This window comes from Manis javanica, chromosome 4 (assembly GCF_040802235.1).
Source record: "Manis javanica isolate MJ-LG chromosome 4, MJ_LKY, whole genome shotgun sequence".
NCBI classification, from domain to species: domain Eukaryota; kingdom Metazoa; phylum Chordata; class Mammalia; order Pholidota; family Manidae; genus Manis; species Manis javanica.
The window spans coordinates 42,962,414-42,989,053 of record NC_133159.1 but is presented as its reverse complement, the minus strand read 5'-3'; the positions used below and the strand labels follow the sequence as shown (position 1 = coordinate 42,989,053).

Genomic DNA, 26,640 nt, shown 5'->3' with positions numbered 1-26,640 from the left:
GAGGCTCTCGGGGAAGGGTTGAGGCTGGCGGCTGGAGAGGACCCTTGTGTTCACCGTGATACCTCTCCCTCCTCCTGCCCAAGCGGTGCTCCCCAGCCTTACCCGCAGATCCTTTGATTGGAGGTTGCATCGTGTAGGAAGGTGTTTCCTCAGCAGATGGGACTGGGTGCCTCTGCTTTGAGGTTGGCTGTGGAGATGAGGTGGGCTGCTGTTTGGATCCCCAACCTGTGCCCACCTTCCTCCCAGGGTTGAGCTCTGAGAGGCCTTGCCAGGGACCAGGCAAGTCCCCAGGGAGTGTGCAGGGTCTACATGGAGGGTGAGCTGTGAGAGTCAGGCAGTCCTGGCCTCAGCGCCAGGGTAACAGCTAGGCAGAACAAGGAGCCAGGCACTCCAGAAAGGGCAGGAATGGGGAGGATTAGGGGAGGCCTTGTCTTCCTAAGTGGAAGTGTCTTTCTCAGAGTGGGGCTGGAGCTGAGGGTTGAGTCAAGCCAGAAGGACAGGGAGGACTGGAAAGGAGGATAGAGGGTGCTTGTGAGCAGAGGACACAGCACGGGCAAAGGCCTGGAGGCAGGAAGGTATGGATGTGGCTGGAACATGGGGAGGGGGAGTAGGCATTGGGCTGGAAGTCAACAGGGCCAAAGAGTGTTCTTGGACTTGTCTTGGGGTTCTCTCAGGTCATGTGTGCCCTCCCCAAAGCCAAGTCAGTACAGCTCCCGTGGGAACGTTAGGAGGTACAGTGGGCCTGGTGCCTCCCATCTGAAGCCTCAGAGCCAACTTCCGGGGTTCCCTAGAGCCATGGAAAAAGGTATACGGGCTGTGTTGATGTTGGGGTGAGGACATGTCCCTCCCTGACCTCCTGGAAGCCTTTTCTGGATGTGATCCCTGGGGAAGGCTCTTCTCCCCGTGCACACACAGACCTCCTTGAGGCTGTCACATGCTGGATGAGCCGTGCTGTATACAGGGCTGTGTGTCAGTGTGTCCGGGCTCCAGGGAGTTTGTATATTGTGGGCTGTGGTGGGGTCTGGGGCCTGGGTGTATATGTGTGCATGTGTGCTGGCCCATGGGTCTCTGTGACATGAGGGATGTATGTGTGTTTGAGTTAGTGCTGAGTCTTGATGTCCTGAGGCTGTGTCTTTGACATATGACTTGGTTGGGAGGTGAGGTGTCACAGCATGTGCATCTGTATTTCCAGGTCAGTGGCTGGTGGCTTGGTGTGTGTGTCAGCCATTCTGTGTGCAGTCTTCTTTCTACTGGGCACTGGCCTCTAGACAGCGTCTCTCCACATCTCAAGTGACATCTAGCCACTGCTCTGTACTGGGAGCTCCCCTGGACCCCACCTATCTACTTAGGAAGCAGGCTGAGCCCCCCTTTGGGGGCTCCACACACTTCAAGAGGGATGGCCTAGCCCTCTTGACCCTCGCTGGCTGGAAACAGGAGCCGGTTTCTTGCCCAGGCATGGACATGGTGCTGAAGAAGGGTTCAGCCTTCAGTGTAGTCCTAGCGAGGAAGGACCCAGGGGACTGGTGGCCGGACCCCACCTTAGAAGCCTCCTCCCATGGGCAGGCACACCTGGCTGGCTCTTGGAGGGAGGCCTGTGGCCCCCAGCCCATTTGCCCTTTGCTTGCCTTTTGTGTTCCCCGACCCCCTCTCAGCCTGCCAGCCTCTCTAGAGCTTTGTGAAGGCCCAGAGAGCCGAGCAGACATGAAGAGACCATTGGCCTAGGATCTCCTGGCACCCCTTTGGCTGCGGCTGCCTGAGACGCTAGTGTGGCCCAGGGCAGAGCCCTTAGGCCCTGGAGGCAAACCCAGGCTGCACCCCTCAGGAGCCCTGGGGCTCTGACACACAAACTCCCTGGGCTTCAGTTTCTGCCTCTGGAACAAGGGGATTGTTGTACTGGCTTCCTGGGACTAAGGAGATTGTGTTCAGGAAGAGTCTGGCCCAGTCCTGGGTACATAGTGAATGTGATAGCTGCTGTCATGGTCATAGCCTCCCTCATGCACACATCTGCCCATTTATTCATTTACTCAGACAGCTCTTTGTGCCCAAAGCTAGACCCTCAAGGGCCTCACAGGGCACAGGCTGGGACCTCCAGCCTTAACGCCCCAGGGCTCTCTCCACAGCTGTCCCTCCCCTTCTTGCCCCAACCCCTCAAGGACCGGAGAAGCAAGAGGCTGAGGACACCAACCTATGGGAACCCCATGGGGGCTCATAGGACAATAACATCTGGGCCCAAGCTCCCCAACCCCACACCCAGGGTGTGGGCGTGAGGAGTGGACCTCAGCTCCCGGCTCGCTGGCCTTTCAAGCTGGCCAAACACAGAATTATTTGACATCTTGGAGAAGGATCCAGCACTACGTGGTTCTCCCATCCAAGTTGTTGTAAAGTAAGTTAAAAGTTTGTACAAATATGAGAGTTGATCCCTGAATGGCCTGCCAGACTGTTGTAACCCAATATATTTTACCCTTAAACCAGAAATGTGTTTGTTTAGAAGCAAGTCACTGGCAAATGCCAAAACTGGAGGCATTTCCTCCTCTGCCCCCACCCTTCACTGTTCCCCCAAATCCCCTCTCTGCCCTTTCTGTCCAGATTCTTAGCCAGAGCATGAGAAACTGGGCCCTCCCTCCCATTTGGGCCATGATGGCCCCAGGAAAGAAACTTGACATTTATCAGGCACCCACTGTGTGCCAACCCATATGCTGGGCATATCCTTTTACTTCTAGCAGACATTTGCAGTGGCCCCATTTTAGAAAGGTGAAAAATGAGGACAGAGATGGGATGTCTTGCCCAAGTGTGTGGCTGTCAGTGGTGCAGCCCTGGCACAGGCCTCCGTCTGTGTGACCTCATCACCTGTGGCTTGTGGCACCATGTCCCACAGCTCACAAGTGAAACAGGGTCCTTCATCCTTCCCCAGGGCCAGAGGGAGAGAACAGTGGCACCCAGCACCAGCAGTGTCTGGCTGCATGCTGCAGCTTCCCTGAATGATCTTGCTCAGCCATTCTCCAATACGGGAGAGGCTCAGAGAAGGCAGCCTGCTGAATGGGGTGAGCCCAGCCCTACAGATTCTGACGCCTGCCTCAGTGCCTTCCCTCTCCCCAGCTAGCGCTTGAAGGGTCCTCAGGCCTGGCCTGGAGGGGAAGACAGTGCCCCCTCCCCAGTGCCTGGGATGGCTCCCCTCTGGCTTTTGTCTCCTGCCCTCGGTCCTGCACATCACACAGCGGTAATGGATTGCAGTGGACTTTTTTCAATTAGGTTCTGATTTTCCCCTGCCTGTTACTATAAAACTCCAGATGGTGTAGGCTTCATGGTTCCCCGGGTATTTTCCCCCGTTATTTTAATCTTTTTTTGGAACACGCCCCTTGTGTGGGAACTGGGCCTTTCAAGAGCCTGCACTGTGTGCGTCAGCCGGGGTGGGGGCGGGTGGCTCGCTCTTTGCCACCATGAGCCTCGCTTGTCCTCGTGTGCTGGCATCTCCTGTCTCAGAGGGCACCAGAGGAAGGCAGGAGCCTGCTTTCTCAGCACCAGCTCTGCACCCAGGGCCAGGCCTGGCCTCCACCGGGGAATGGAACCTAGGATGAGGGCCTAGCTGGAAATCATAGCAATAGCTGCTGAGTGCCAGCCCCGTTTTGAGGGCTTTATGAGGGGTTCCTGAGGCAGTGGCCAGAGGGGTTAGGGACATATATAGACAGACTTACACATCAGCCAGACTCAAGATCGGATCCCAGCTGTGCCACTTACTGGCTGTGTGACCTGGAGTCAGTGATGTCCCCTTGACTGAAGGGGACTGAAGAGACCATTGGCCTAGGATCTCCTGGCACCCCTTTGGCTGCGGCTGCCTGAGACGCTAGTGTGGCCCAGGGCAGAGCCCTCAGGCCCTGGAGGCAAACCCAGGCTGCACCCCTCAGGAGCCCTGGGGCTCTGACACACAAACTCCCTGGGCTTCAGTTTCTGCCTCTGGAACAAGGGGATTGTTGTACTGGCTTCCTGGGACTAAGGAGATTGTGTTCAGGAAGAGTCTGGCCCAGTCCTGGGTACATAGTGAATGTGATAGCTGCTGTCATGGTCATAGCCTCCCTCATGCACACATCTGCCCATTTATTCATTTACTCAGACAGCTCTGTGTGCCCAGACAGTCCATCAAACTCCTCAGTTTCCCTATCTGCAGAGTTCTGCTAGGGAGGAGCCTCACCAGCAGAGCATGTTGTCATGATTAAATGAGATGCCACATTAAATACACAGCACCCAGCCCTTGGTAGGTGTCTGAGGGGATGTCACCCAGTCACTTAGATCATTATGAATTCACCCCCATTTTGTCGTAGGTGATGAAGCACCGATATTTTAATGTTCATGCAATTCATGCATTTTAAGGTAAATAAGAAAACCCTGACACCATTCTTACATTTTTCTAGACTGTTTGATGTCCCTTCTGTGCCTTCTCCTCTCTCTCTATACCTGCTACCCACAGTAGCCACCCTCTCTGTTGCCCATAGCATGTGAGCCTTTAGTTTCTAGCCAGATAAACCTGCTGTATGTTTGGTTATTTGAACCAGTGGGTTTCAAATTCACCCTGAATAAGAAGTGTCTGGATAATTGTCCAGGTAGACCCACGTGGCATCAGGGCCCTGGGCCACAGGACACATGAGTGTTCCCAGAGAACACTCACCCACCATGTGCCCAGGGGTGCCCAAGAGATGCCCCCATCTACAGATGAGGAATCTGGGCTCTGACAAGTAGATGAACTTGCCCAACATCATCCAGTTGAGAAGTGGTTTACAGCACCCAGGCCACTCTGACGCTAAAACTCAATGGTGTGTGTGTGTGGGGTGGGGGCAGTTGGAGGGAGCAGACACCACCATACCATAATCAAGGGCTAGATCATACCAGCCAGAGGCTGGGGTGACGATTTGTACTTGCCAAGGCACTGGGGAGCTATGCAGGGATTAATCGGGGAGGGACTTGGACAGATACGTAGGCTTAACTCTTCATTCTACATTACCGTGTGGGAAGGAGCTGGGAAGAGATGGGCGGGAGGCAGGACAGGGACTGGTGCAGTTACCTGGGTGAGCCATGCCGGCAGGATGGCCCAGGGCAGGGGAGCAGCAAAGGAAAGGAGGCAGGTGTGAAAGATGCTTACAAGCTGGCATCTCCCTGGCTTGGTGGCTAGGTGGATGGAGAGGCCAGGGCGGAGGGAAGCATTTCCTGGCTTCAGCATCCAGGTGGAAGGTGGGAGGTCAGGCCAGTGAGTCCAGCCAGCAGAAGTGGCACCGGAGCCCCCCAGGTGAATGACTCATGATGCCCCATTTGCTGGGCCACAGCAATGATTGCACAGGGAAGTTCCTGTGGAGTCTTTTGGGATAAAAAAAATCCCCAAATTCACCTGCTTCAGAATGAATCACACCCTGTAGGTGTGAGTGGAGGGGGCCCTCCACCCTCTGTTTCTGCTTCTGCCTCTCCTTTCCCCGCTCCCCTTCATCCTTTCTCAGCAGTCCCCTAGCGGTCTCTAAAACATGCACCGGCCCTCCGGTCTCGCTGTGCCCTCCCCCGCTGTGTGTCCCTGTCCCGCCTGGATGTTGAGCCCCTGCTCCTCCCAGAAGGCTTTAGCGAGCCCCTGGCCATCCTCGGCTGGAAGCCCCCTGAGATCAGCCCTTTCTCAGGGCTCTATTCATTCTCTTTTGTTTGCAGTTAGGGCCTTTTGGGGTCTTTGTTGCCCTAAAGTCCCAGCTCCCAGCACACTTGCTAGGCACACAGGGGCAGCTGAGTGAGGCAAGAAGATGTGAATCAATGTGCAGAAAAATGAGAGGATGAATGAGGGAATCCAACAAGTGAGTGGGTGGGGGGGGGGCAGGTGCATGGTGGGTGATGGGGCACTGATGAGCAGCGGTGGGATGGGAGATGGGGTACACAGTGTGGGGCATGGAATGGATGGGGTACACTGTGGGGCATGGGGGAATGGGATACAGTGTCAGGTGTGGGGGATGGATGGGGTACACAGTGTGGGGCAGGGAGGATGGATGGGGTACACAGTGTGGGGCAGAGGGGATGGATGAGGTACACAGTGTGGGGCAGGGGGGTGGATGGGGTACACAGTGTGGGGTGGGGGATGGATGGGGTACACAGTGTGGGGCAGGGGGGATGGATGGGGTGCACAGTGTGGGGCGGGGGATGGATGGGGTACACAGTGTGGGGTGGGGGGATGGATGGGGTATACAGTGTGGGGCAGGGGGATCAATGGGGTACACAGTGCACACTTTCAGAGCTATAGGGTTTGTCTGACATTGTACCATGTGTTGAAGATTGATGGGTCAGTTCTTTCTCAAAGAGTTGGCAGTTCTGACTATAGCTTAGCCCGGGCTTGGTGCCCTTAGTACAGTGGCAGCAATTTTCCCTCCTTGCCCACTTCCACATGGAGGTCGGGTATGCGGTGTTCCCAGGAGGTCTGCTCTGCAAGGCTGTACACCTGGACATTGACACCAGGAGGAAGGGACCTATCCAGGGTGGACCTGCCTGGAATCTCAGGGGCTGGGGTGTAAGGAGACAAAAATCAGGAGGGCCCCACCCCAGTGTGTACCTGCCAGGGTGCAGACCCCACAGAGGCATCATTACACCTTTTAGGGTCAATCCTTCACCCCCATCAGAGAAACGAAAGCTCAAAGCCAAGGATGTCCCTCTTGGCTCCATTTCTGCTCCAAGACCCACGTTTACCTGCAGGCAGCATCCACACCCACAGCCCCGCAGTGCTGGGGCTTCCCTCCCTGCAGCCCTTGCAGCCCCCACGCAGCCAGTGCAGGAGGCCCTCTCAGGCCATTCCCACCCCAGCAGGCTGCCTCACTCTCTCTGGAGGCGACTCCCAGCACCCAAAGGGCATCCCATGGGCTTGGCATGGAAAGGGTTTTAGGGCCAGCCCAATGGCAAAGCTATTGATCAGGGCAACCTGTTCTTTACTTTTGGGGTCAGTGAACCTGACCTCCATTGGTGTCTTCTCTGAGGGTCAAGGCCACCACAGTAATAATGATAACATTTAAGGAGCATTGCCTGTGTACCACCCGAATGTGCACATTGCCCACCCTCACAACTGTGAACTGGCTGCTATCATCTTCGTTTTAAGAAAGAGAAACGGAGGCACAGAGAGGGTACTGACTTGTCAAGATCACAGGACTGTCTGCTTTCCACCTCTGGACCCTCCACTACAGGCTCTATCATACCAGACTGTGGAGGGCCTCGAATGCCAGGCAGAGGGGCTTGATCAGATGTCAGAAGGCACAATGAACCCTGGAGGGTCCTGAGTGGGCCTGACCTAATTAGATTTGCAGTTTAGAAATAGACTGAATGCATTAGAGTGGGAGGGGCCTCGGGGGCTGTCTGGGGAAGCAGCAGGGAGGGGCTTTAGGTGGCCCAGCTTTAGGAGGCCAGGCTAGGCCCTTCCATCTGTGTGACTGCTGACAGGTCCTGGCTCCCCAGGGTACAGATGGAGGGAGCAGACCTGTCTAGGGTGCCTGCTCATCCAGCATGTTCCACGGTGCCATCCTGCTCCAAGCCCCATGCCCAGACCCACACCTTCCCAATACACCTGAGCCAAGTGCTTGAGTGTCAAGGTGTGATGAGGTTAGTTCAGATATCAGGCTGGAGGAGGAAGATGGGGAGTAAGGTGAGGGTTTAAGGAGTGAGAAGTGGAAACAGGATGGGCGGCAGGCCATGGGAGCCCACCATGCCCAGGGGGATGTCGTGCACACATGCATACCCACTTCCAACTCTGCAGAGGGGCAGCAGGCCTGGGAGTTGCCACCCAGACAGAATGCGACTCCAGGACTTACCTGCACTGTGACCTTAAATGATAGCTACAGTGACATACTGGCAGGCACCTGGTGCCAAGACGAGTACTCACCATGCATTATGTCATTAATCCTTACCCCCTCTCCATGGTTGGTAGAACTCACCCGTTTTACAGATGAGAAAATAGAGACCCAAAGATTGAAGGGACTTGCCTTGGATTGCTCGGAAAGTGGAGGAGCCGAGACACAAGGCCAGTGTCCCATGCGGGAGCCTGTGTTGCTAAGTGTGGTGCTGGTTCCCCCCGAGCTTCAGCTTCTGGCAGTGGGAGAGGAATATTTGCCCTGCGGGCTGTGGAGAGGATGCAAGATCACACCAGTGACAGCACCAGGGCCAGCAGAGCGCGCACACATATGTGCTGAAGCCATGCGCCTTCCTGCCGTCCCTTCTTTGCCTGTTAGCCCATCTGTGTAATTGTTGAATGCAGAGGACCAAGGGGACCTTAACAGCAGCTGCAAGCAGAACCCACATGCCCTCAAGGCCCCTGGCATGTCTGGGGTGCTGGCAGTGATACCAGCCATACCTGCTGCATCCTCATCCCAGACCAGTCCTCAGAAGGTAGCACCCCTTCTCCACCTGCTGCTACCTCTGCTTGCTACCTGGAGGGACGGACCCCCCATCACAGTGCCCTGGCCAGCTGCTTGTTGTATTCCAGCCTGTGACTCAGCTCTGGGAAGTTCTGGGGGTGCAGGGAAGGGCCAGGACAAGGCTGGACAGAAGTACAAGAATGTGGCATGGACATAGGACCATTGGGGTACCTTGATGAATGCTGGAGGGAAGAGGGTACATTCACAGGCCTGGGAACCCCTATTGGGTCACATTTCTAACCCACCCTTTGCCCTATGAATGAAATTCTAGCCCTGCCCTCAGGAACTTCCAAACCGTCAGCCTGGAGGCATGGAGAGAAGGCTGCCTGTGTGAAGCAAAGACCTTCTAACCCACAAGCTCAGGGTGTGACCAAGGAAGGGCCAGGAAGGTTGGAGAAGGTTCAACTCATGGTTGAACACCTTGAGTTGTCTGCCCAATGAGCAAAGGAGGGAAGGGCATTTCAGACCAAGAGAACAGCTCAAGCAAAGCCCGAGGGGCATGAGAGTTCCTGACAAATTGGGAGCTGATCACTCCCCTGCAGCTACAGCATGATGCATGGGGTATATGCAGATGGGAGAGGCATCAGGGAAGACCACGAACACCAAGCTGGAGATCCTGAACTTCTGAAAAATGTATAAATAACTGATCAGTGGGTTGGAAGGGAAGGCATCCCGGATGGGGCACAGCCTGAACAAAAACATAGGGGTGGGAGGAACTCTGCTGAGGTGGAGGGCTGGTCAGAGGGGCAGGGACCTTGTAGAGGGAAGATGATGTACTGACCTCCGGAGTCCGGTGGACTCTCCCAAAGTCAGGAAAATCACCCAGCATGTGAGGAGTTACTGCGCCTCTGCCTCAGATGTCTGCCCTCCCCACACGAGACAGAGAGGACCAAGGCTCTGGCTGGGTGCAGAAAGGCAGCGCGCTTTCCAGCTTCAGCATCGCCACCTCACTTTGGAGAGAACTTGGCACAGAGCCATTGCAGGAGAGCACTGGGGCGCTTGTGGCCTATTTACTCCCCAAACAGGATTTCCTTCTGGTTTTGATGCATGGAAAAGGCACAACATCTGGAATTAGGAGCAGAATAGCCTCTAAAGCCCAGCTGCAGGCAGCCTGCCTTGGAGCAGCCCCAGCAGAGCTCAGCCTGCAGTTGTGGCCCAGCCTTCAGGAGACAGGCACTCATGGAGGAAACTCACCCCACCCTCGTCATTGTCTCTGGGTCCCTGTCCTTGCATCTGTCCTGGCTTAGGGGATGAAACAAGTGACTTAGGAGAGGGAGCCAGCCTCCTCTGGTCTCTTCCTCCCCAAGGGTCTGCTTCCCCCGGCCCACTTGTCCCCAGAAGGCAGTAGACATAGCTGGGCTTTGGTGTTAGGTGTGACCTGCATCCTGTCTTTGCTATGTCACAGCCCTGTGATCACACAAAGCCTCCGCCTCCAAGATGGGGAACTTGAGGCCACACACCTCATAGGCTGTGTGGTGAAACACGCAGCACCAGCCCTGGGCAGACAGAGCAGGTCTGTGTCAGCTCCTCTGCCCCCACCTCAGTGGGCACTGCAGGAACACTGACCTGGCTCACCAGCCACACACAGTGGGGGAAAGCAGGAAGGAGCAGCCAGTCACATCAGGGGACCAGGGAACGTGCCACCGGCCAGCATTCGAGCTGGACCTGGGAGGCTGAGGCGGGGAATGGATTGTTACAATGGAGGGGCCATTCCTTGCTGAGTGACTTGTGGGAACGAAGGCTTGAAACTGCCTGGCAGATTCCTGCTGGGAGGCAGTATGGGGTGGGAGTCCAGAGGGCCAGAAAGGTGGGGAGGGCCCAGGGGCTTGAATGCCAGGCCCACAGGGCTTTAGGCAGAGAGTGACAGCGTCCCATTTCTACATCCAACTTCCTGTAAGCTGTGAGAGTAGGGAGAGAGGAATTAGCAGTGAGAAGATTGGGGAGAGAGGCGGGGGCTCGGCACAGGCTGGGGGCTGCAGAAGGAGGGCACTGCATCTGTTGCTCTGTGTCCAGTCCCACCCCTGACCAGGGGCATCATACGTCTGAGGTGCGCCCACTGCATGACCATTGCCCAGCAAGGGGCCTGGTACATGGGGGGCACTGGACAAAGGGCCAAATGATAGAGTTTACAATATCTCTGGGCCACAGATGCGGTCATCATTCAGACAGCAGTCAGCATTGATGCTGTGCTCCAGTTGGACAAAGCCCTTTGGCAGTGTCCTACTCCTTGGGGCCCGTATCAGCCCTGAGTGGTGGCCGCACAGTCTCAAGTTGGTAGGCAAGGAAATAAGTCACAGAGATGCTAAGGGTACTGCCCAAAGCCTCTGGGACAGAGCTGGACTCAAACCCAGGCCTTGGGTTCTAAATCCAGGGCTGTCTGCACCACGCCGTGCACCAGCTGTCTGTCCATTCAGGGCTGTGCTGCCATCAGATGCCACTGCGGATCCTTCCAGACCCAGAGATGGAAAGACCACATTTCTCTCTAGTCATTGCAGCCATTTTTAAGTCAGGGGTGTATTTTTTCTTGATCCACCAGGGTTTTCAGATAGAGTCTGGGTCCTGAGCACTTCATGGGGAGGTGAACTGGGGCACCTGGAGGCCTCAGGCAGGTCCTAGGGCCAAAGGATGCTAGGGCCCATTTCCAGGCTGAGTGGTGGGCCATCTTGGGGCTGCAGAGCACCCCTCACAAGCCTCTTCTGCAGTTCGAAGGCTGCAGCAAGGCCTTCTCACGGTTGGAGAACCTCAAGATCCACCTGCGGAGCCACACGGGCGAGAAACCGTACCTGTGCCAGCACCCAGGCTGTCAGAAGGCCTTCAGCAACTCCAGCGACCGTGCCAAGCACCAGCGCACCCACCTTGACACGGTAGGCTGGGGGCAGAGGCCGAGGTGGGAAGGGGTGGGGGCGCTGTGCACTACACCCTCTTGTCCAATGCATGGTACAGCCAAGGTCCATGCAGAAACCCCACCTTTGTCCTTGAGTCCTATTGACATTTGGGGCAGGGTGATTGTTTGTGGGGAGAGAGCAGTCTTATCACTATAGGATGTTTAGGGTATTGCTGGCCGACATCCACTAGACAGTAGATAGTGATTTCCCAGCTCCCAGTTGTGACAACCCAAAATGTCTCCCAACAATGCTAAATGTGCTGAGGAAGAGGTCGTACACTGTCCTCCAGGTGGGAACCACTGCCTTAGCCCATGGGTACTGGCCCGGGTACCAGCATCCTTGCATAGCCCCATGGAGTGAATGGGCTCACCATCCTGCGTCCCCTCCCCAGGCCTGCCAGCCATCCCAGGAGCAGGCCCTCCCTATTCCTCCCATCCCATCCCCTCCCTGGAGACAGGCCAGAGGCTCTCCAGAGCCATTCTTTATTCCCCGGGCATAGTGGGTAAGGGGCTGAGGCAAGCAGGGTGAGACTCCAAGCCCTTGGAAGAATGCCCTGCAGCCAGAGGCCTGGGTGTCCATCTGAGGGCCTGAGATGACCCTGCAGGCTCACCCTGGGCCTGCCCTGCCCTAGCCCTTGGAGCTCTGGTCACACACCCAGTGGGGGCCAGAGGCCTGTTGCTTTGGGGCTGGGTCCAGGAAATATAGTGAGGAGCAAGGGAGGGAGGGAGGGAGGGAGGGAGCAGCTAAGTCAGGGTAGGTGACCCGGAGAGGCCTGGAGGAACATTGCCCGGCCTGGGGTGGGGGGCAGTGTGTGGAGAGGCCTGGTGCTGTGGTGCTGCCTCATGGCCTCTGGCAGATGTACCCACGGTGCTGGGGCACAGACGGCTCCTCTCAGGGCTTGCACTGGTTGCCAAGGGCCCCAAGGGCTGGGCGTGTGAGCAGGTAATGAGGGCAGGGCATTGGTTAGAGTGCCTCCTCACCCATGTCCCCAAGGCAGCCTGTGACAGTGATGTGAAGCCTGAGGGGATGGGTGGGGGAGGGCTTGGGTACAGATTCATGCTGGGGCCAGAGCTCTGCCTACCCTTATCCCAGCTCCACCTCTCCAGGGTGGCCGACACACCTGCTTCTCTGGCCTTGGAATCAGACAGACCTGGGTCTGGTTTTCCCAGGTATAAAATAAAGGGTTTGGACCAGAGTGTCTCCAGCTCTGACTTTGGCTGTGTCATGGCCTCCAACTTACCCTGGTCAGCCGCCCCTCTTCAGACTCTGTATCCTCATCTATGTATCTGTACTGCACAGGCTGGGCTGGACAGCTACTCAGGTCTCCCAGCCTGCCCCCCGCCACCCACCAGAAGAGTTCCCCAAATATTTGCACAAAGAACAAAGATGTAGGCTGGGGGCCCAGGCATGGACCCTGGCTGCAGACCATTTCCTGCTGCAGGTGGGGCCTGTGGTCCTCCTAGGCCGCATGCACCGCCTCCCACAGGCCCTATGAGGCCCCCTTCTGGCTGAGCAGGCACTGAACTTCCTAGGGACCCTCTTTCCTCTTTCCCCATCTTCAAATGGGTTATTGACCCCCTGTCTGGGTCAGGATCAGAGTATGGGAGGTGATGTTAATTGCCAAGATCTCTGTGCACAAGAGAGAATGCTTGGACTTTATCATACTGTCTGGCACAAACAAGGGAAACACTCTCCTTCAGTTTGATTTTGGTGACAACTGCAAGGTAGGGACCATTATCTCCGTTTTGCAGACAGACTCAGAAAAGTTAAGTCACAGCTGGTAAGTGGCAGAGCCGGGATGCAAACCCAGGTCTGTCTGATTCCAAGGCCAGAGAAGCAGGTGTGTCGGCCACCCTGGAGAGGTGGAGCTGGGATAAGGGTAGGCAGAGCTCTGGCCCTAGCATGAATCTGAACCCAAGCCCTCCCCCACCCATCCCCTCAGGCTTCACATCACTGTCACAGGCTGCCTTGGGGACATGGGTGAGGAGGCACTCTAACCAATGCCCTGCCCTCATTACCTGCTCACATGCCCAGCCCTTGGGGCCAGTGCAAGCCCTGAGAGGAGCCATCTGTGCCCCCAGCACCGTGGGTACGTCTGCCAGAGGCCATGAGGCAGCACCACAGCACCAGGCCTCTCCACACACTGCCCCCCACCCCAGGCCAGGCAATGTTCCTCCAGGCCGGGTCACCTACCCTGACTTAGCCGCTCCCTCCCTCCCTCCCTCCCTTGCTCCTCACTATATTTCCTGGACCCAGCCCCAAAGCAACAGGCCTCTGGCCCCCACTGGGTGTGTGACCAGAGCTCCAAGGGCTAGGGCAGGGCAGGCCCAGGGTGAGCCTGCAGGGTCATCTCAGGCCTCATCTCCCCAGAAGGTCTCGTGAAGCCCAGGAGGTGCAGCTGCCCAGCCCAGCCCTGACTTCTCCCATCCCCATGTGAACACTGCAGGCGGCTCACCCCTTGCTCAGAGGCCCAGCAGGTCAGCCCCATGCAGGCTAGGGCCTTTTTTCCAGAGGGGACCCAGTCACATCCCCAGCCCCCCTCTGGCACCAGAGAATGTGGGATTCTCTCCATGGGCAGGAAAGTGGTAGAACAGACTGGAAAGAACCAGCCCCAGAGGTCTGAGGAGCTCCACCTATTGTCTGTGGGCCTCAGTTTCCTCAAACACCTACCTTGAGAGAAAGATCAGGCTATCAAGTGAGGTGGCAGGTGTATAGGCCTGACACATGGTCTGCACAGCTAATGTGATTCCCTCCTTTCCCATCCGGTGACTTGCTGACTGAATGCTGACCAAATCCTACCAGGTCCCAGGCACTCAGTGTGGGGTTCAAGTCCTGACTACCACGGACTCCCTGAATAAAGCCACTGTCCTGCTCTGGCCTCAGTTTCCCCATCAGCAAGATGGGGGTAATAATCTCTCCTTTGCCTGCTTTACTGGACCATTTGGGGCTGCAAGAGAGGGAGCATTCTAGCAGAGTGTCATGGGCACACGCTTACTACAGGATCTTGGGCAGAGCACCAGCCTCAGTGTCCTCATCTGCAAAGTAGGGATGCTTCTCACAGCATGGATGTGAGACAGAATGGAGACAGTGGTGCTCAGCACAGTCCCTGCAGGGGCAAGCACTCAGTAGGTGCACAGCTGTTCTGAGCGCAGATTTGGAGGGCTTTGTGAGCCATGGTGCTCTGTCCTCACAGCACGACTGAGTGTCCTTGGTACGGAGGCTTTGGAGCCTAGGCAGTGACTCCAGGCCGGGGGCTTGGCTGCTGCTTGGGGTGGCCACAGGGCTTCCTGAGGGTTCACAGGGGAGCTGGGCTGGAGGAATGTTCTGCACACGTCAAGCCCTGGAAAAACAAACACGGAGATGGGCCTTGTGCCCTCTTTCCAGGCAAGTGTGCCTGCACACACAGAGTTCTATTTGTTTGCTTTTTGACAAAAGCATGTGGATTTGTATCAGTGTCCCCAAGGGACAGGGCCTGGGGCAGGGCAGGGCATGGCCCAAGTGTGAGAGAAAATGTGTGTTGGCATTCATATGTGTGTCTGTGCACGTGCTGGGGTGGGGGTCAGGCCCGTAAGAGAGGGGCTGTGTGTGCATGCGTGTGTGTGTGTCTGTGTGCATGTGTCTGTGCGTGTGTTGGGGTGGGCGTCAGGCCCATGAGACAGGCCTGGTGTGATCTGCGTCTCTGTGCACTTGGGTGGGGACAGGTCTGAGATGGGCTGCCCGCCCTCGCGCCCGGTGCTGTCCTTTCCTCTGGGCAAGCCTCTCACTGCTCTCTCTCTCTTTTTGCTCTCCTCCGTTTCTTTAACCTGGCAACTCTCCATGGCAGCACCAAGGTATGGTTCTCTCTTTCTGCTTCCTCCTGCCCACAAGGTCCCTGGGTCTGAGATCAGAGAGGCCTCACCTCGGTCCAGCTGAGGCAGAGTCAGTGAGGTCTGGGGCAATTGCATGTGGGTGTGTCTGACAGGGACACAGCTCTCCCCTGGCACTTAATCCAAGGTGTTGTCTCCTCCAAATGTCCTCCCGTCTGCTGCAGTCACAGGAGGCCCGAGGTCTCTGAGAAATCAGAACCACCAGATGTGTTCTATCAGGGGAGCCGGAGGGATTTCGGGCCCCAGTAGAGCTGGAGCCCCCAAGCAGGGTCTGTGGTGGCCCCTATGGGAGAGCTCAGAATTCAGTTAGAGCCATGGACACCTGCCCTGGGTCAGTCCCTGGGGCCTGAGATGAATCAGAAGGGACCCTCCCCTGAGTAAAACTCACCACCCGGTGGAGAAAGAAGGACACTGGGCAGAGCCAGCAGCACAGGCAGATGTTGCTGCCAGCGGGGAGCTGAGGATCTAGAGGAGGGAAGATTCAAGGAGGGTTTGGGGAAGAGGTGATAAGGGCTGGGCAGACGAGTGTGCAAGGGCAGAGGCAGGGGCGGGAGGAGGGGTGAGAATATAAGCGGGGCCCCAGTCCCAGAGGGCCTTCAGTGCCTGGAGATGGGCTGTATCTGAGGGCACCAGGGAGCCAGGGAGGGGTTTTAGAAGGTGAGAGCATGGCCAAATCTGTTAGGAAGGCCCTCTGACTGTGGTGTGAGGGGAGATCGGAGGTGCAGAGAGCAGGGTGGAGCTGGTCAGGACCCAGGGTGGGTGGGCATGGATCTGTTCTAGATGAGCAATGGGGCCCCCAGGAAAAGGGATACTAAAGACTCAGATCCCCAGCTTCCCCAGGCCTGTGTCTGAGATTCAGCTTCCTCTGGCTCCCCATGATTGTTGGGACAAGGACCTGGGTCTCTTGTGCACAGAGAACAGTCTGGTGACACTGGACCTGCTGCAAGGTGTGGTCAGTCTCTCCCAGCCTGGGCCCTACCGCATTCCCATGTGACCCCATATCTGTGCCCTGCATGCCCCATGCTGTCCCCGTCTTCCCCTCACCCCCTCCTCTCTAAGGCAGCCACCTCACTTCGCTCCTTGTCCACTCACTGCTTCTCTGCCGTGGTGGATTACAAGGCTGTGCTTTTCTCAGAGCGAGTGTCAGAGCTGGAAGAAACCTTGGGACTCAGTTGTTCCCATTTTGCAGAGGAGAAAAGTAAGACTCAGAGACGAGCGGTGACTTACCTGAGGTCCCAAGTATGAGGGTAGAGACACAAACCGCCTTTGTCAGTATCAGGCCAGGCACAGCCTTGGGAAGGCCTGGCCAGGTCAGACTCCTCCTGGCCAGGGAAACTGAAGGGGGACAGGGTGTGAGCCTGCAGCCTGTCCCCAGCCCAGCTGTCCTCCCCATTGCAGGTCACATGGTGGGACCTCAGGCCTGGCAAGTGGCCCCTCACTCACCCATCCCTGCCCCTCCTATGTTACAGAAGCCATATGCCTGTCAGATCCCTGGCTGCTCCAAGCGCTACACGGATCCCAGCTCCCTCCGCAAGCACGTGAAGGCCCATTCAGCCAAAGAGCAGCAGGTGCGTAAGAAGGTAAGATGCTCTCCATTCTGGGCCCAGCCTCCCAGCCACTTGTCCAGCATCAGGCCAGGCACCTGCATGCTTCCAGACACCCAAGGGTGCTACTGTCTGTGATCTGCCACCTGCCTCCAGCCCACCCCTAAGTGTCCTCTGTCCCCCCACCAAGCCAGTGGGATGTTCACACACCCACAGACCATCCCCCAGTCACACCCCCATCCATCTGCCCACTCACCATGCCTTGCTCAATAAACATTTGTTGTCAGGCTCTGTGTAGGCAACAAGGATACAAAAATGGGAACCATGGTCTCCTCCTTCAGTGGGGACCTGGTGGGCGAGAGACAGACATAAAGAGATAATTCAGCATCATATAATAAGGACTGCAATAGAGGTGTGCAGAGAGTAATTAGGGGCACAGAGAAAGGGGCCCTAGCCCATCAGAGTGGGAACAGGAGGGTCGATAGAAGAAATGACGCCAGGGGCAGTAGAGCTCAGGTGTGTCAGCTCCGAAGCCAGCTCACCAGGCTCAACACTGCGGGCCCCGTGGCCTTGGGCACGTTTCTCTGCACCTGTGTTTCAGCTGTCAGATGGGGGCAATAGAGGGCTTGCTGTAAAGGTAGTCGTGCAGATTAAATGAGTAAATACATGTTAATGGTTTAGAACAGTACTAAGCCCAGAGTAAATCAGAACAGAAGCTGATGCATGCCGTCATTAAGTCTTGAAGGAACCTTGGGTGGGTAACGACAGTAAAAAGAGTGTACCCCAGAAAGGGACTGAAGCTGGAAGACCCATCTGTCTTGAGACTGAGCAGGGAGGCAAGGAGAGGCCACCCAGCAGGCTGGACACGGAGGCCCAAAGCTCTGCCGAGGACTTGGGGTGTCCCAAAGATAGTGGGTGCCACTGAGGGGCCTTAAGTAGAGAAGGGACATGTCACCATGAAAAATGGGCTGGGGGTGGCTGGAGGGTAGTCAGAGTCAGGGAGGCCGCTGCTGGGGACATGGAGAGATGGTGGGGGCTGAGCAGGAGGGAGGAGGGGCTGGGTTCAGCCATCGCTGGGCTGGCAGGGGAGCGACAGAAGGAGCCACTTGAGACTTGAGGGGCAGGACAGACGGTGGGCCCCTTTGCCAGGACAGAGACTCTGAGAAAGAAGCAGTTTTGCCTAGACAGCTGTGGATAAAATGAAGGTTCCTGTGGCCAGGATTCTCACCTGGCCCTGGTTGGCTAGCTTTCTGCACACGTGTGAGCAATACATTGTTATTGATCCTATATAAAGAGCCCTTCCCAGTGCTCTGGGCAACACAGTGGCATGGCTGTAGGAGAGCAGAGAAGAAGGCTGGAGTGGTGGCAGCATCAAGGGCAGAGGCCCAGAGGCAGAGACTGGCTTGCTGCAGGCAGACTTGCTCTGAGTGAATGAGATTTTAGTGATTGACCTGCCACCATGGAAATAAAGTTGGATATAACTCTTTCAGCCCAGGAACATTCTACTGTCATTTCTTTGGTCACATTGCATCCATAGTGAACTTGCCCGGGGCTGAAACCCACTGGCAAGACAACAGCAGTGTTTTGGACAAGGAGCGTGTGAGCCATGGACAGACGGAGCAGCAACTCGGGCAGAGCCCACCTGGCTGGGTTTAACCCACATCTCGAGGAGCACTGGGGACACAGGGGTGAGGGTACTTAAGTACCAGGGAGCATTTGTGGGGGAAGAGAAATAGCAGGGGCCAATCCAGGGACATCAGTACAGCAGAGGGGGAAGAGTCCATTAATTTGTTCAGCAAAATTTATGGAGCATCTACTGTTTTCTAAGTACAGTTCTAAAAGGTATGGATGCAGCAGTGAATAAAGTGGAAGGAGGCCTCGAGGCTGGTGAAAGCCCACTGCTCTGAGTTCCACAGGCTGGGAGCATATGCGATGAGGTGCTGGCAGCAAGTGGGTCTCAGTGGGAAAAGGAGTGGGGAGGGACTGCCAGGCTCGAGACTTATCTTCATCCTGCAGCTGCAGGCAGCAGGGAGCCACTGCAAGCATTAGAGCTGAGAAGGGACATGGTCTGAGCGTGCGCCAGGAGCTCACATGAAAACACCATGTCTGTATTCACCCTGAGAAGGGAGGGTGACCCTTAGCCCAGCCCTGAGCCTGCTGCTTCACAGACTGACCCTTACTTAGTCCTCACTATAACCCTACAAAGTGGGCATTTCCCCCCCAGTTTAGAGATGTGTAAACTAAGGCTCAGAGAGTTAACAAATCTGCCCAGAATTGTGTAGTGTGGGAGTGACACAGCCAGGTCCCATTTCTGACTTATCTGTCTCCAGGCCCTAAAAAGGAAACTCCACTGCTGCTATCAGGTGGAGGGGCCTGAGAGGGGACCGGGAATGGCCCAGGCTCCATGCCAGGGAGGCTTCTGTCCCAAGTGTACTGGTGCCTGAGGACGAGAATCGTGCCCTGGTTTTCCCAGGCTCCGTGCCTGGCTCACAGTGAGCCCCAGGGACCTGGGGCTGCAGATCTGCAAACCTCCCATCAATAAGCATCCATTAAGAGCCATCGGGGATGATGTATCTTTCTGGGTAAAGCAACCCTTGTATTATGACAGCTCCTTGGCAGCCTTGCTGCGTTTTAGAGAGAATTAGAAATGCTTTTCTTCCTTAATTCTCCTCTCCTGCTGCTCCTAATCCCATCGACATTGCGGTCTGCAAGAACATGCCTTGGCCTTCTTTTGCCAGAAACTTAATTTACATGGAAAACAGCTGTTAGGTCAGGGAACTGAGAGCCCATTGGGAAGGCTGGGCATGCCTTCCCCAAACATGGGTGCTAGCCCATCTGGTCTAGGGGAGTGGAAAAACCCTTGGGGCTGATTCTCAGCTGCTGTGTGACATGGGATAAGGCTCTTGCCTTCTCTGGATGGTTTTGTCCTGGGTAAAATGAGGGTCTGCACAAATCAGACTTCAGGGCTCTGATGGTCAGGCTATGGGGTTTCTCTGTAGAAGGGGGCCCTTGCCAACCAGGTACATACCCCCTTCATCATCCAGTGTCCTCAAGGCCTCAAGCCACCCTGTCCTCATCTGGCCCCATGTGGAAAGGTAAAGATGTTCTGAGGTGTTGAGCTTAAGTCTGTCTTTAGGGACAGCTGAGGTTGCTGGCCAAAGATTTACCATCCCAGCCTTGCTCATAACCAATGACCTCAAGGCCATTAATATATCCAGCATGCCCACTGCCATGTGACCGTGTGGGATTCAGACTCGTGGAGCCAGCCCACTCTTCACTCAGCATAGTACCCATCATCTCATTACCCCTCACCACAGCCTGGGCTGAGGGCTGTTACTCTTCCTTGTTACAGTCAGGGGAGGAGAAGAGGTTATTTGTCCAGTGTCACACAGGGATTAAGAAAAGATGGGGTGGGATTTGAACCCAGGTCTTCTGTTCCGAGCCCTAAACTGTGTCTGCTGCACCTTGTGCCAGGAAGGAAGAAAGAGAGGAGGAGGGGTGGGAAGAGGGAAAGACACTCACTGCAGGTATCTACTGCATTTTACTCGCACCACGTCAGTTCACCTCTGTGGCAGCTGCAAGAATGTGCCGCACAGACCCCCAGCTGCCTGCAGGAGGCATGGCCGCTGCACTTTGACAGCCATCTCAGGGTTTGTGCTGTGGCCATGCCTCCTGCACGCTGCTCCCAGCCAGTGAGTGAGTGGGGCAGGCCCTACAGGGATCCCGGGGCAAGAGCCCTTCCTAGGAGACACAGGACCCCCTGACTTCCAGCAGACCTCAGCTCCCTGGACCTTCAGTCTAGGAAGCTCCCACCAACTTCCTTTTCCTCCCTCCTTCCCTCCGGGTCAGACAGGTAACATGGCCCGACAGCAAACCCAGCCTGCCCAGCTCTCTCCCTGCTTTCTCCCCTGCAGGCACTTCCTCTATCAAATACTTGCATGTTCCCTCTCAGCATCTGCTTCTCTGACCTGGCCTAACACAACCTTCACAGTGTACACAGTTAGCTCCACTTTACAGATGAGGAAACTGAGGCACAGTGAGGTGAAAAGTCTTGCCATGGGGCCACTGTCCTTCCTGCCCTGTCCCCTAAAGGAGGGTTCCAGTGGGCGGGTGGTCTCCCACTAACACCCTCTCTCCCTCTGCTTGCTCCTCAGCTGCACGCAGGCCCTGACATTGAGGCCGATGTCCTGACCGAGTGTCTGGCCCTGCAGCAGCTCCGTGGGTCCACACAGCTGGCTGCCAGCGACGGGAAGGGTGGCCACGCCCGGGGCCAGGAGCTGCTCCCAGGTATGCATGCGGGGAGGCAGGGCCAGACACAGCCTGGGAAGGCCCTTTTGTTGCCACCTGGCCCCACAGGAAAACAGTGATGCTCTGTGAGCCACCGGGGGCCCCATAGGCACGACTTGTTGAAGGGTACCCACTCCTCCAGGCTTAATTGCCTCTGCAGTTTATCCTTCTAAGTGTGCTTACCTGTAGTGTTCTCCAGGGCTCCCCACTGGCCGCAGGATGAAGCCCAGGTGCCTCTCAGCCTGGCCTTGGAGGCCTTGCAGAGCATAGGCACTGCCAGTGGCATCCTGCCCCAAACTTGGCACATTGGACACAGTCCCCTGAGCGCTGTGTGCTCTCTCCTGCCTCTGAGCCCCTGTACACACCTAGCCAACCTCCTCACCCTCCCCTTCACTCAGGCAGCTCCTGAACTTTCTTCATGACCTTACTCAGGGTCCTTCAAGTCCCATGGACTCCCCACCAGAACTCCTCACCACAAGTCCTTGCTTCAGAGGAGACCAAGGCTCTGAGAGGGTGGGCAACTTGGCCATAGTCACTTCCAGCTTATCACTAAACTCAGTGGCCCAGAGATGGGGCCTCCCAAGCCCCTGGAGCCCTGTAGGCCCATCCAACTAGACACAGAGCCTCTGGTCCAGCCAAGGCAGCCTGTCTGTCCCTCCTGGCAGCCGCAGGCCACTGGGCAGGTCTCAGGCCCAGGCAGGAATTCCTGGCTGCGTGACTTGGGAATCCAGCCCAGACAATGGCAGTGTGGCCTGCGGAGTGCAGCTGACCATATTTGTGCTCTACCCTCCCCACCCCATGAAGAAACCACAGCATCAGAGCGAAAAACTCCTCCCACCCTCCAGAATTTCTTGAATAACTCCGACCATTTTTAATAGTTTTTATTTTCTAATTTTTCACTCCTTCCCCTCAGCATTAAAGTAGCAGATTTAAAACCATGTCAAAGATTTACCAAACAGCCTCAGGAAGAGAAGATGTTTGCCCTTCTCTGGTCACCCTTCTCAGGGCTCTGTGCTCAGGCAGGTCCTCAAGGGCAAGGACAGCCCAGGAACATGCGTCCGTGGATGAGGGATCACCCTCCCTCCAGCCAGGCGTCCCTCTGCCATGGGCTGCTTCTCACAGGGTCAGAGTTGCTAAAACAGGGCATGAAGGGCCCCTAGGGATGACCCGGCCCAGGGATGATGGCTTGCCTCCCAAGTGCCAGCTCTCTACAGCTGGTAATGACTGCTTGGATTCTGAGTCTCAGCAGGACATAGGGCTGTGACTGATTCACAGTGGCTGCCCGGAGCAGAGGTCCTGAACCCCATCATTTGTAACCTGGAAGGACTCAGGCCTGGGCAGGAGAAGGACTGACCCCCAAGGTCATGCAGGGAAGTCAGCAGCAGACCCAGGGTGGAAGCCTGTTCTCCCAATACCAGCCTAGGGAGAAGGGCCAGGCCCCTAGCAATCATCCCTTGAGCACCTGCTTGGGCTGGTCACTTTACAAATATCACCTCATTCAATCCCCCGTGAGCCCATGCTACAGCTGAGGAACAGAGTCACCTAGGTATCAACATGGGTCAGAGGGCCACTGGAGTAATAGCAGACCTGCCCAGGCTGCTCTGACAGTGAGTGGTATCTTCCTTGCCTTAAGCCTCAGTTTCCCCCCAGACCGGCTGTGACAGCAAGGTGATCGTGGATGTGATCACTTGTATAAACCCAACATGAATGATAATTTTATCATTATTATTATTGTTGCTCATAGTGAATGAGAAGAGTACCTATTTACTCATCCTTCTCATAATAATGGAACAGCCAACATTTGTTGAATATGTGCCAGCACCATTCTTGGGACTGTACACATATGTGTTAATTAATCCTCCCGTCAGCCTCGTAAAGTGCATGTTATTGTGCTCTTTCTTTTCCAGTTGAGGAAACTGAGGCCTTGAGAGGCTAAGAAACTTTTTGCAAAGGTTTCACAACCAGTAAACGTCAGAGGCCAGATCTGAACCCTGGCCACCTGGCTGCAGCCATGCCGCTAACCAAATAGTCTGCTGTTAATGCTACACCTTGCCATACTGAGCACCTGCTGTATGCCAGGCCCTGTGCTGGTCTCTGTCCTTGAGATGCTTCCAGCACAGCAAGGAAGGACCAGCCAGGCAGACCCAGGAGGCCTGGATCCCCCTGGGCTCCAGCTGCCAGGTTCTGCAGGCCACACAGCAAATGCCTGAGGCACATTTGGGAACAGATGTGGGGGCCAATGGCTAAGCACTCAGAGCTGGTGACTGGAGATGCTGATTTGCAGCCTGCAGTGGTGTGCCTTGGGGAGAGTCGGGGCAGGCCCCACACATCACCACTCCCGCTGCTCCTCATGGTATGGCATTCCCTCGCTCCCATCGACTGTCTGCTCACATCCTCAACATGCCTAGTTCACGCACTCCGTTGCCCTCCACATGTTTGTCCTCAGGGGGCTGTGTGGCAAGGACCTGGAGCAGGACAGGACAAAGGCAGGGGAAAATGGGGCAGATTCAGGGGGTATACAACAGAAGAGTACAGAATAGAGGGGTGAGGGTGGGGAAGGAGCTGGCGAGGGAGGCATCAAGTTTTCGTTGTCTGACCAGAGGGAACTCCTGCAAGCTTGTCTCTCATCAGGAAGGACCAGCTCTCTTAGTGGAAACCCCGAGGAGCTTCTCTGGCAGGCCTCCTGTAGCAGACCCAGGCTAACATGATGGGCAGTGAGGGCGTGAGAAGCATGAGGTCAGCATGGCTGAGGAAGAGGGAGAGGATTTATCAGGATTCTAGGCCTTCCTGGCTGTCGGGCCCCCAGATTGGTTCCAGATGGCAGGTGGAGAGGCGCTAGGGAGAGTGGTGAGTGGAGCAAGCTGTGAACAGTGCCAAGCCAGGCTCCATCCACAGAAAGCCCCTCTGCTGCTGCCCTCCTGATCAAGCTGGGGAGAGATGTGTGGCCAGGGAGGCAGTAGGTAGATGAATGGGCAGTGCTGGCCATGGGAGCAGAGGTACCTGAGACAAGGAAGGGTGAGGACTGGGGCCAAGAGGCAGAGCGCCCCATTCAGAGCTTCAGAGCCCTGGGGCCTCACAGCCAGTCCGAAGTGAGGGCTAGACTGGCAGCCCCTTCTGGACCTCCAGGCCAGCCTCAGATGGACCCCTAGGCCATTTCCTGGACCTGGCTTTAAATGGGCTTTTGGTGTCACTTGGAAGACCTAATTAGCTACTGATTTTGTGACTCTTGACAATTCACTGAAGTTCTTAAGACTTAGTTTTTCATCTTAAGAAAATGGGATCATGTTATCTTCCCTATTGACAGTCATTGAGGTGGTCAAAATAGCATGGAAAAAGAGCTTGACACATAGTATATTCTTAATTCACAGTAACTGTTGTTAATAATACATATTTATTGTAAAAATAGAACTTCATCTAATTAACCCATCCATAGGATGTCTGGTGCTCTAAATCCAGCCCAGGGGTTTAGTCTCATAGGCCCAGTGTTGAATTTTTCTTTTTTTGCTTTTTTTTAAGTTTCAATGCAAAGGCCTTTAAAGGGCACATTCTCCACACTTTGCCACAGTCCCTACTGCTCCCTATTGTAACTCCTGTAGTTTCACTAATTTTGCTCCCTGCCATGCCACCTAAGGCATCGAGTTTGCATTCCCTGCCACAGCCCTGCTCAGTTCCTTGTCGTAGCTCCCTGAATTGCAGGCCTGGGCCATAGGGGCCAGCCTGAGATGGGCTAGCCTTAGAATCCCAAACACCTGAGAAAATCAAAGCTCCTCTTTTACCCCATCCCTGAAAAGAGTGTGGTGTGTGCTCAGATGGTCCTTGTGGGTGATAAAGAGCACTGGGTCTGGATCCGTGATGACCAGAAGGATGTTCCAAGCTGAGCGGGGTGAGCTCTGATCCACCAGCAGATGCTGCTGCCCTGCAGCTTGGTGCGGCCCCCAGGTCCACAGAGGCCTCCTGGGCTGTCAACTTGATGGCCTGATTTCTGGGAAAATAATGTCAACTTCTATTAAAATTCAAATAAACACAGCTAGATTATAAAGATGGGATACAAAATTGGCCCCATTTTTTCAGATAACATAGGGAATGTCAAAAACTTGTGACCCTTGCTGTGTCCCTTTCAATATCTAGTCCCAGAATAGGGGTTCACTCTCCCCTCTAATTAGGGTTCCTTGGTGAAGCCTTTGGGAAGCACTGGCCTCAATAACTACTCTCAGACACTCCATTGGGCCCCTAGAGCAACATCTGATCCTGACCTAGAGTCAACCATTTGATTCATTAGTGCATTTATTTCATTAACAAAGGTGAGACCCTTGAGAGTAAAAGGTGATAAAAGGTGGTAGCTCCATGCACATGTCTTCTAGAGGTTTAGAGTCTGAGACTAGAGCATGGCTGCCTGATTCCTCTCCTCAGTAAGGACCCTTGTGGAGTGTACAGCCTGTGCCACAATCTGTGGTATCCCTTCTCAGAGGCCTCCCAGGCCAGCTTGCCACCTAGCTAGCACAGTCATCCTCTCTGGAACCCCTCACCATGGACATCCAGGCGCTGCTTGGACACCTCTGGGGATGGGCAGTTCATTTTCCCCAAAGGCAGCCCATTGCCCCACAGCAGCTCTGCCTGTGAGTAGGTACAGCCAAGCCCTGAGCTAGAGTCTTCTATTTCAAGCTTCTCTCCATTCCGAGATCTCTGTCTGCTTTTGGGGCTACACAGAGTAGGCCTCTTCTTTCCCAGAACAGTCCTAAGGATTTGAGGCAGCCTCCTCCATGCAACCCCTTGCCCTAACCCCACATGGCCTGACCACCCCATGACTCTGACAGCCTCTTGTCAGTCCACCTCTATCAAGGTAGGCCTCGGCCCCACAGCCAGCCCTTCAGCCAGAGCATGAACAGATGGGCCATCTGTTGGGTGGGGCCATCACCTCCTTCATTTGGGTCCCTAGCCCCCTATTAATACTTGCTAGTCTCCCTTCAGTCTTTCTCCATAAGCAGGCACACAGCTCCTGGGTTGTCCACAGCCACCTCTAAGGAGTGGCCAAAGCCCAGTGACATTTGTTTGCTTTCCTGCAGGCGTGTATCCTGGCTCTGTCACCCCCCATAATGGGCTCTCATCAGACATCCTGTCCCCCATGCACGATGTCCCTTCCAGGCACCACCCACTGGACGCTACCACCAGTTCCCACCACCATCTGTCCCCTCTGCCCACGACTGAGAGCACCAGGGATGGGTATGTACAGCCAGCCAGTCCTTGGGCCGCAAGCGGGTACCTGCATGGGAGGCAAGTGAAGGCAGGCGTCCCTATGCTGAATGGTTGTTCCTGATTACGAAAATAGCCAATGCTTATGTAGCACTTACTGTGTATTGCTCTCTGTACCAAACATTTTCTGTGCCTGATTTCATTGGTGCCTCACAGTAACATACCAGGCACTTGTATCTGGACTTTTTGGCAACTCACCTTGTGTTCCCTCTCCTGTCTGTGGGGGTGGCCCTGGGAAGATGCCGTGCTCCCTCCTCCCCATATTCTGGGCTGCCACACAAAGGCTTCCTTGGGAGCCACAGTCTGGCTTCTCTCTGGTTCGCATTGTGCATTTGGTGAGCAGACTGCCCATTGCCCACTCCTGCCTGGGTCTCCCCTCCATCTCTGACCACTGTAG

At 55.5% G+C, this 26,640-nt stretch overlaps 1 protein-coding gene across 3 annotated transcripts in view; it reads left to right on the top strand.

Annotated features, from left to right (window-relative positions):
• GLIS1 (GLIS family zinc finger 1) overlaps positions 1 to 26,640 on the top strand; it is a 233,631-nt gene that overhangs the window by 199,000 nt on the left and 7,991 nt on the right. For 2 of the 3 annotated variants that reach the window (XM_017673931.3, XM_073233965.1), the window contains exons 5-8: positions 11,114 to 11,275; positions 16,632 to 16,742; positions 20,861 to 20,993; positions 26,057 to 26,213. In XM_017673931.3, coding sequence (XP_017529420.3) covers positions 11,114 to 11,275; positions 16,632 to 16,742; positions 20,861 to 20,993; positions 26,057 to 26,213 — 563 coding nt within the window. The remainder of the gene's footprint in view (positions 1 to 11,113; positions 11,276 to 16,631; positions 16,743 to 20,860; positions 20,994 to 26,056; positions 26,214 to 26,640) is intronic. The other variant, XM_073233966.1, reaches the window with a different exon arrangement.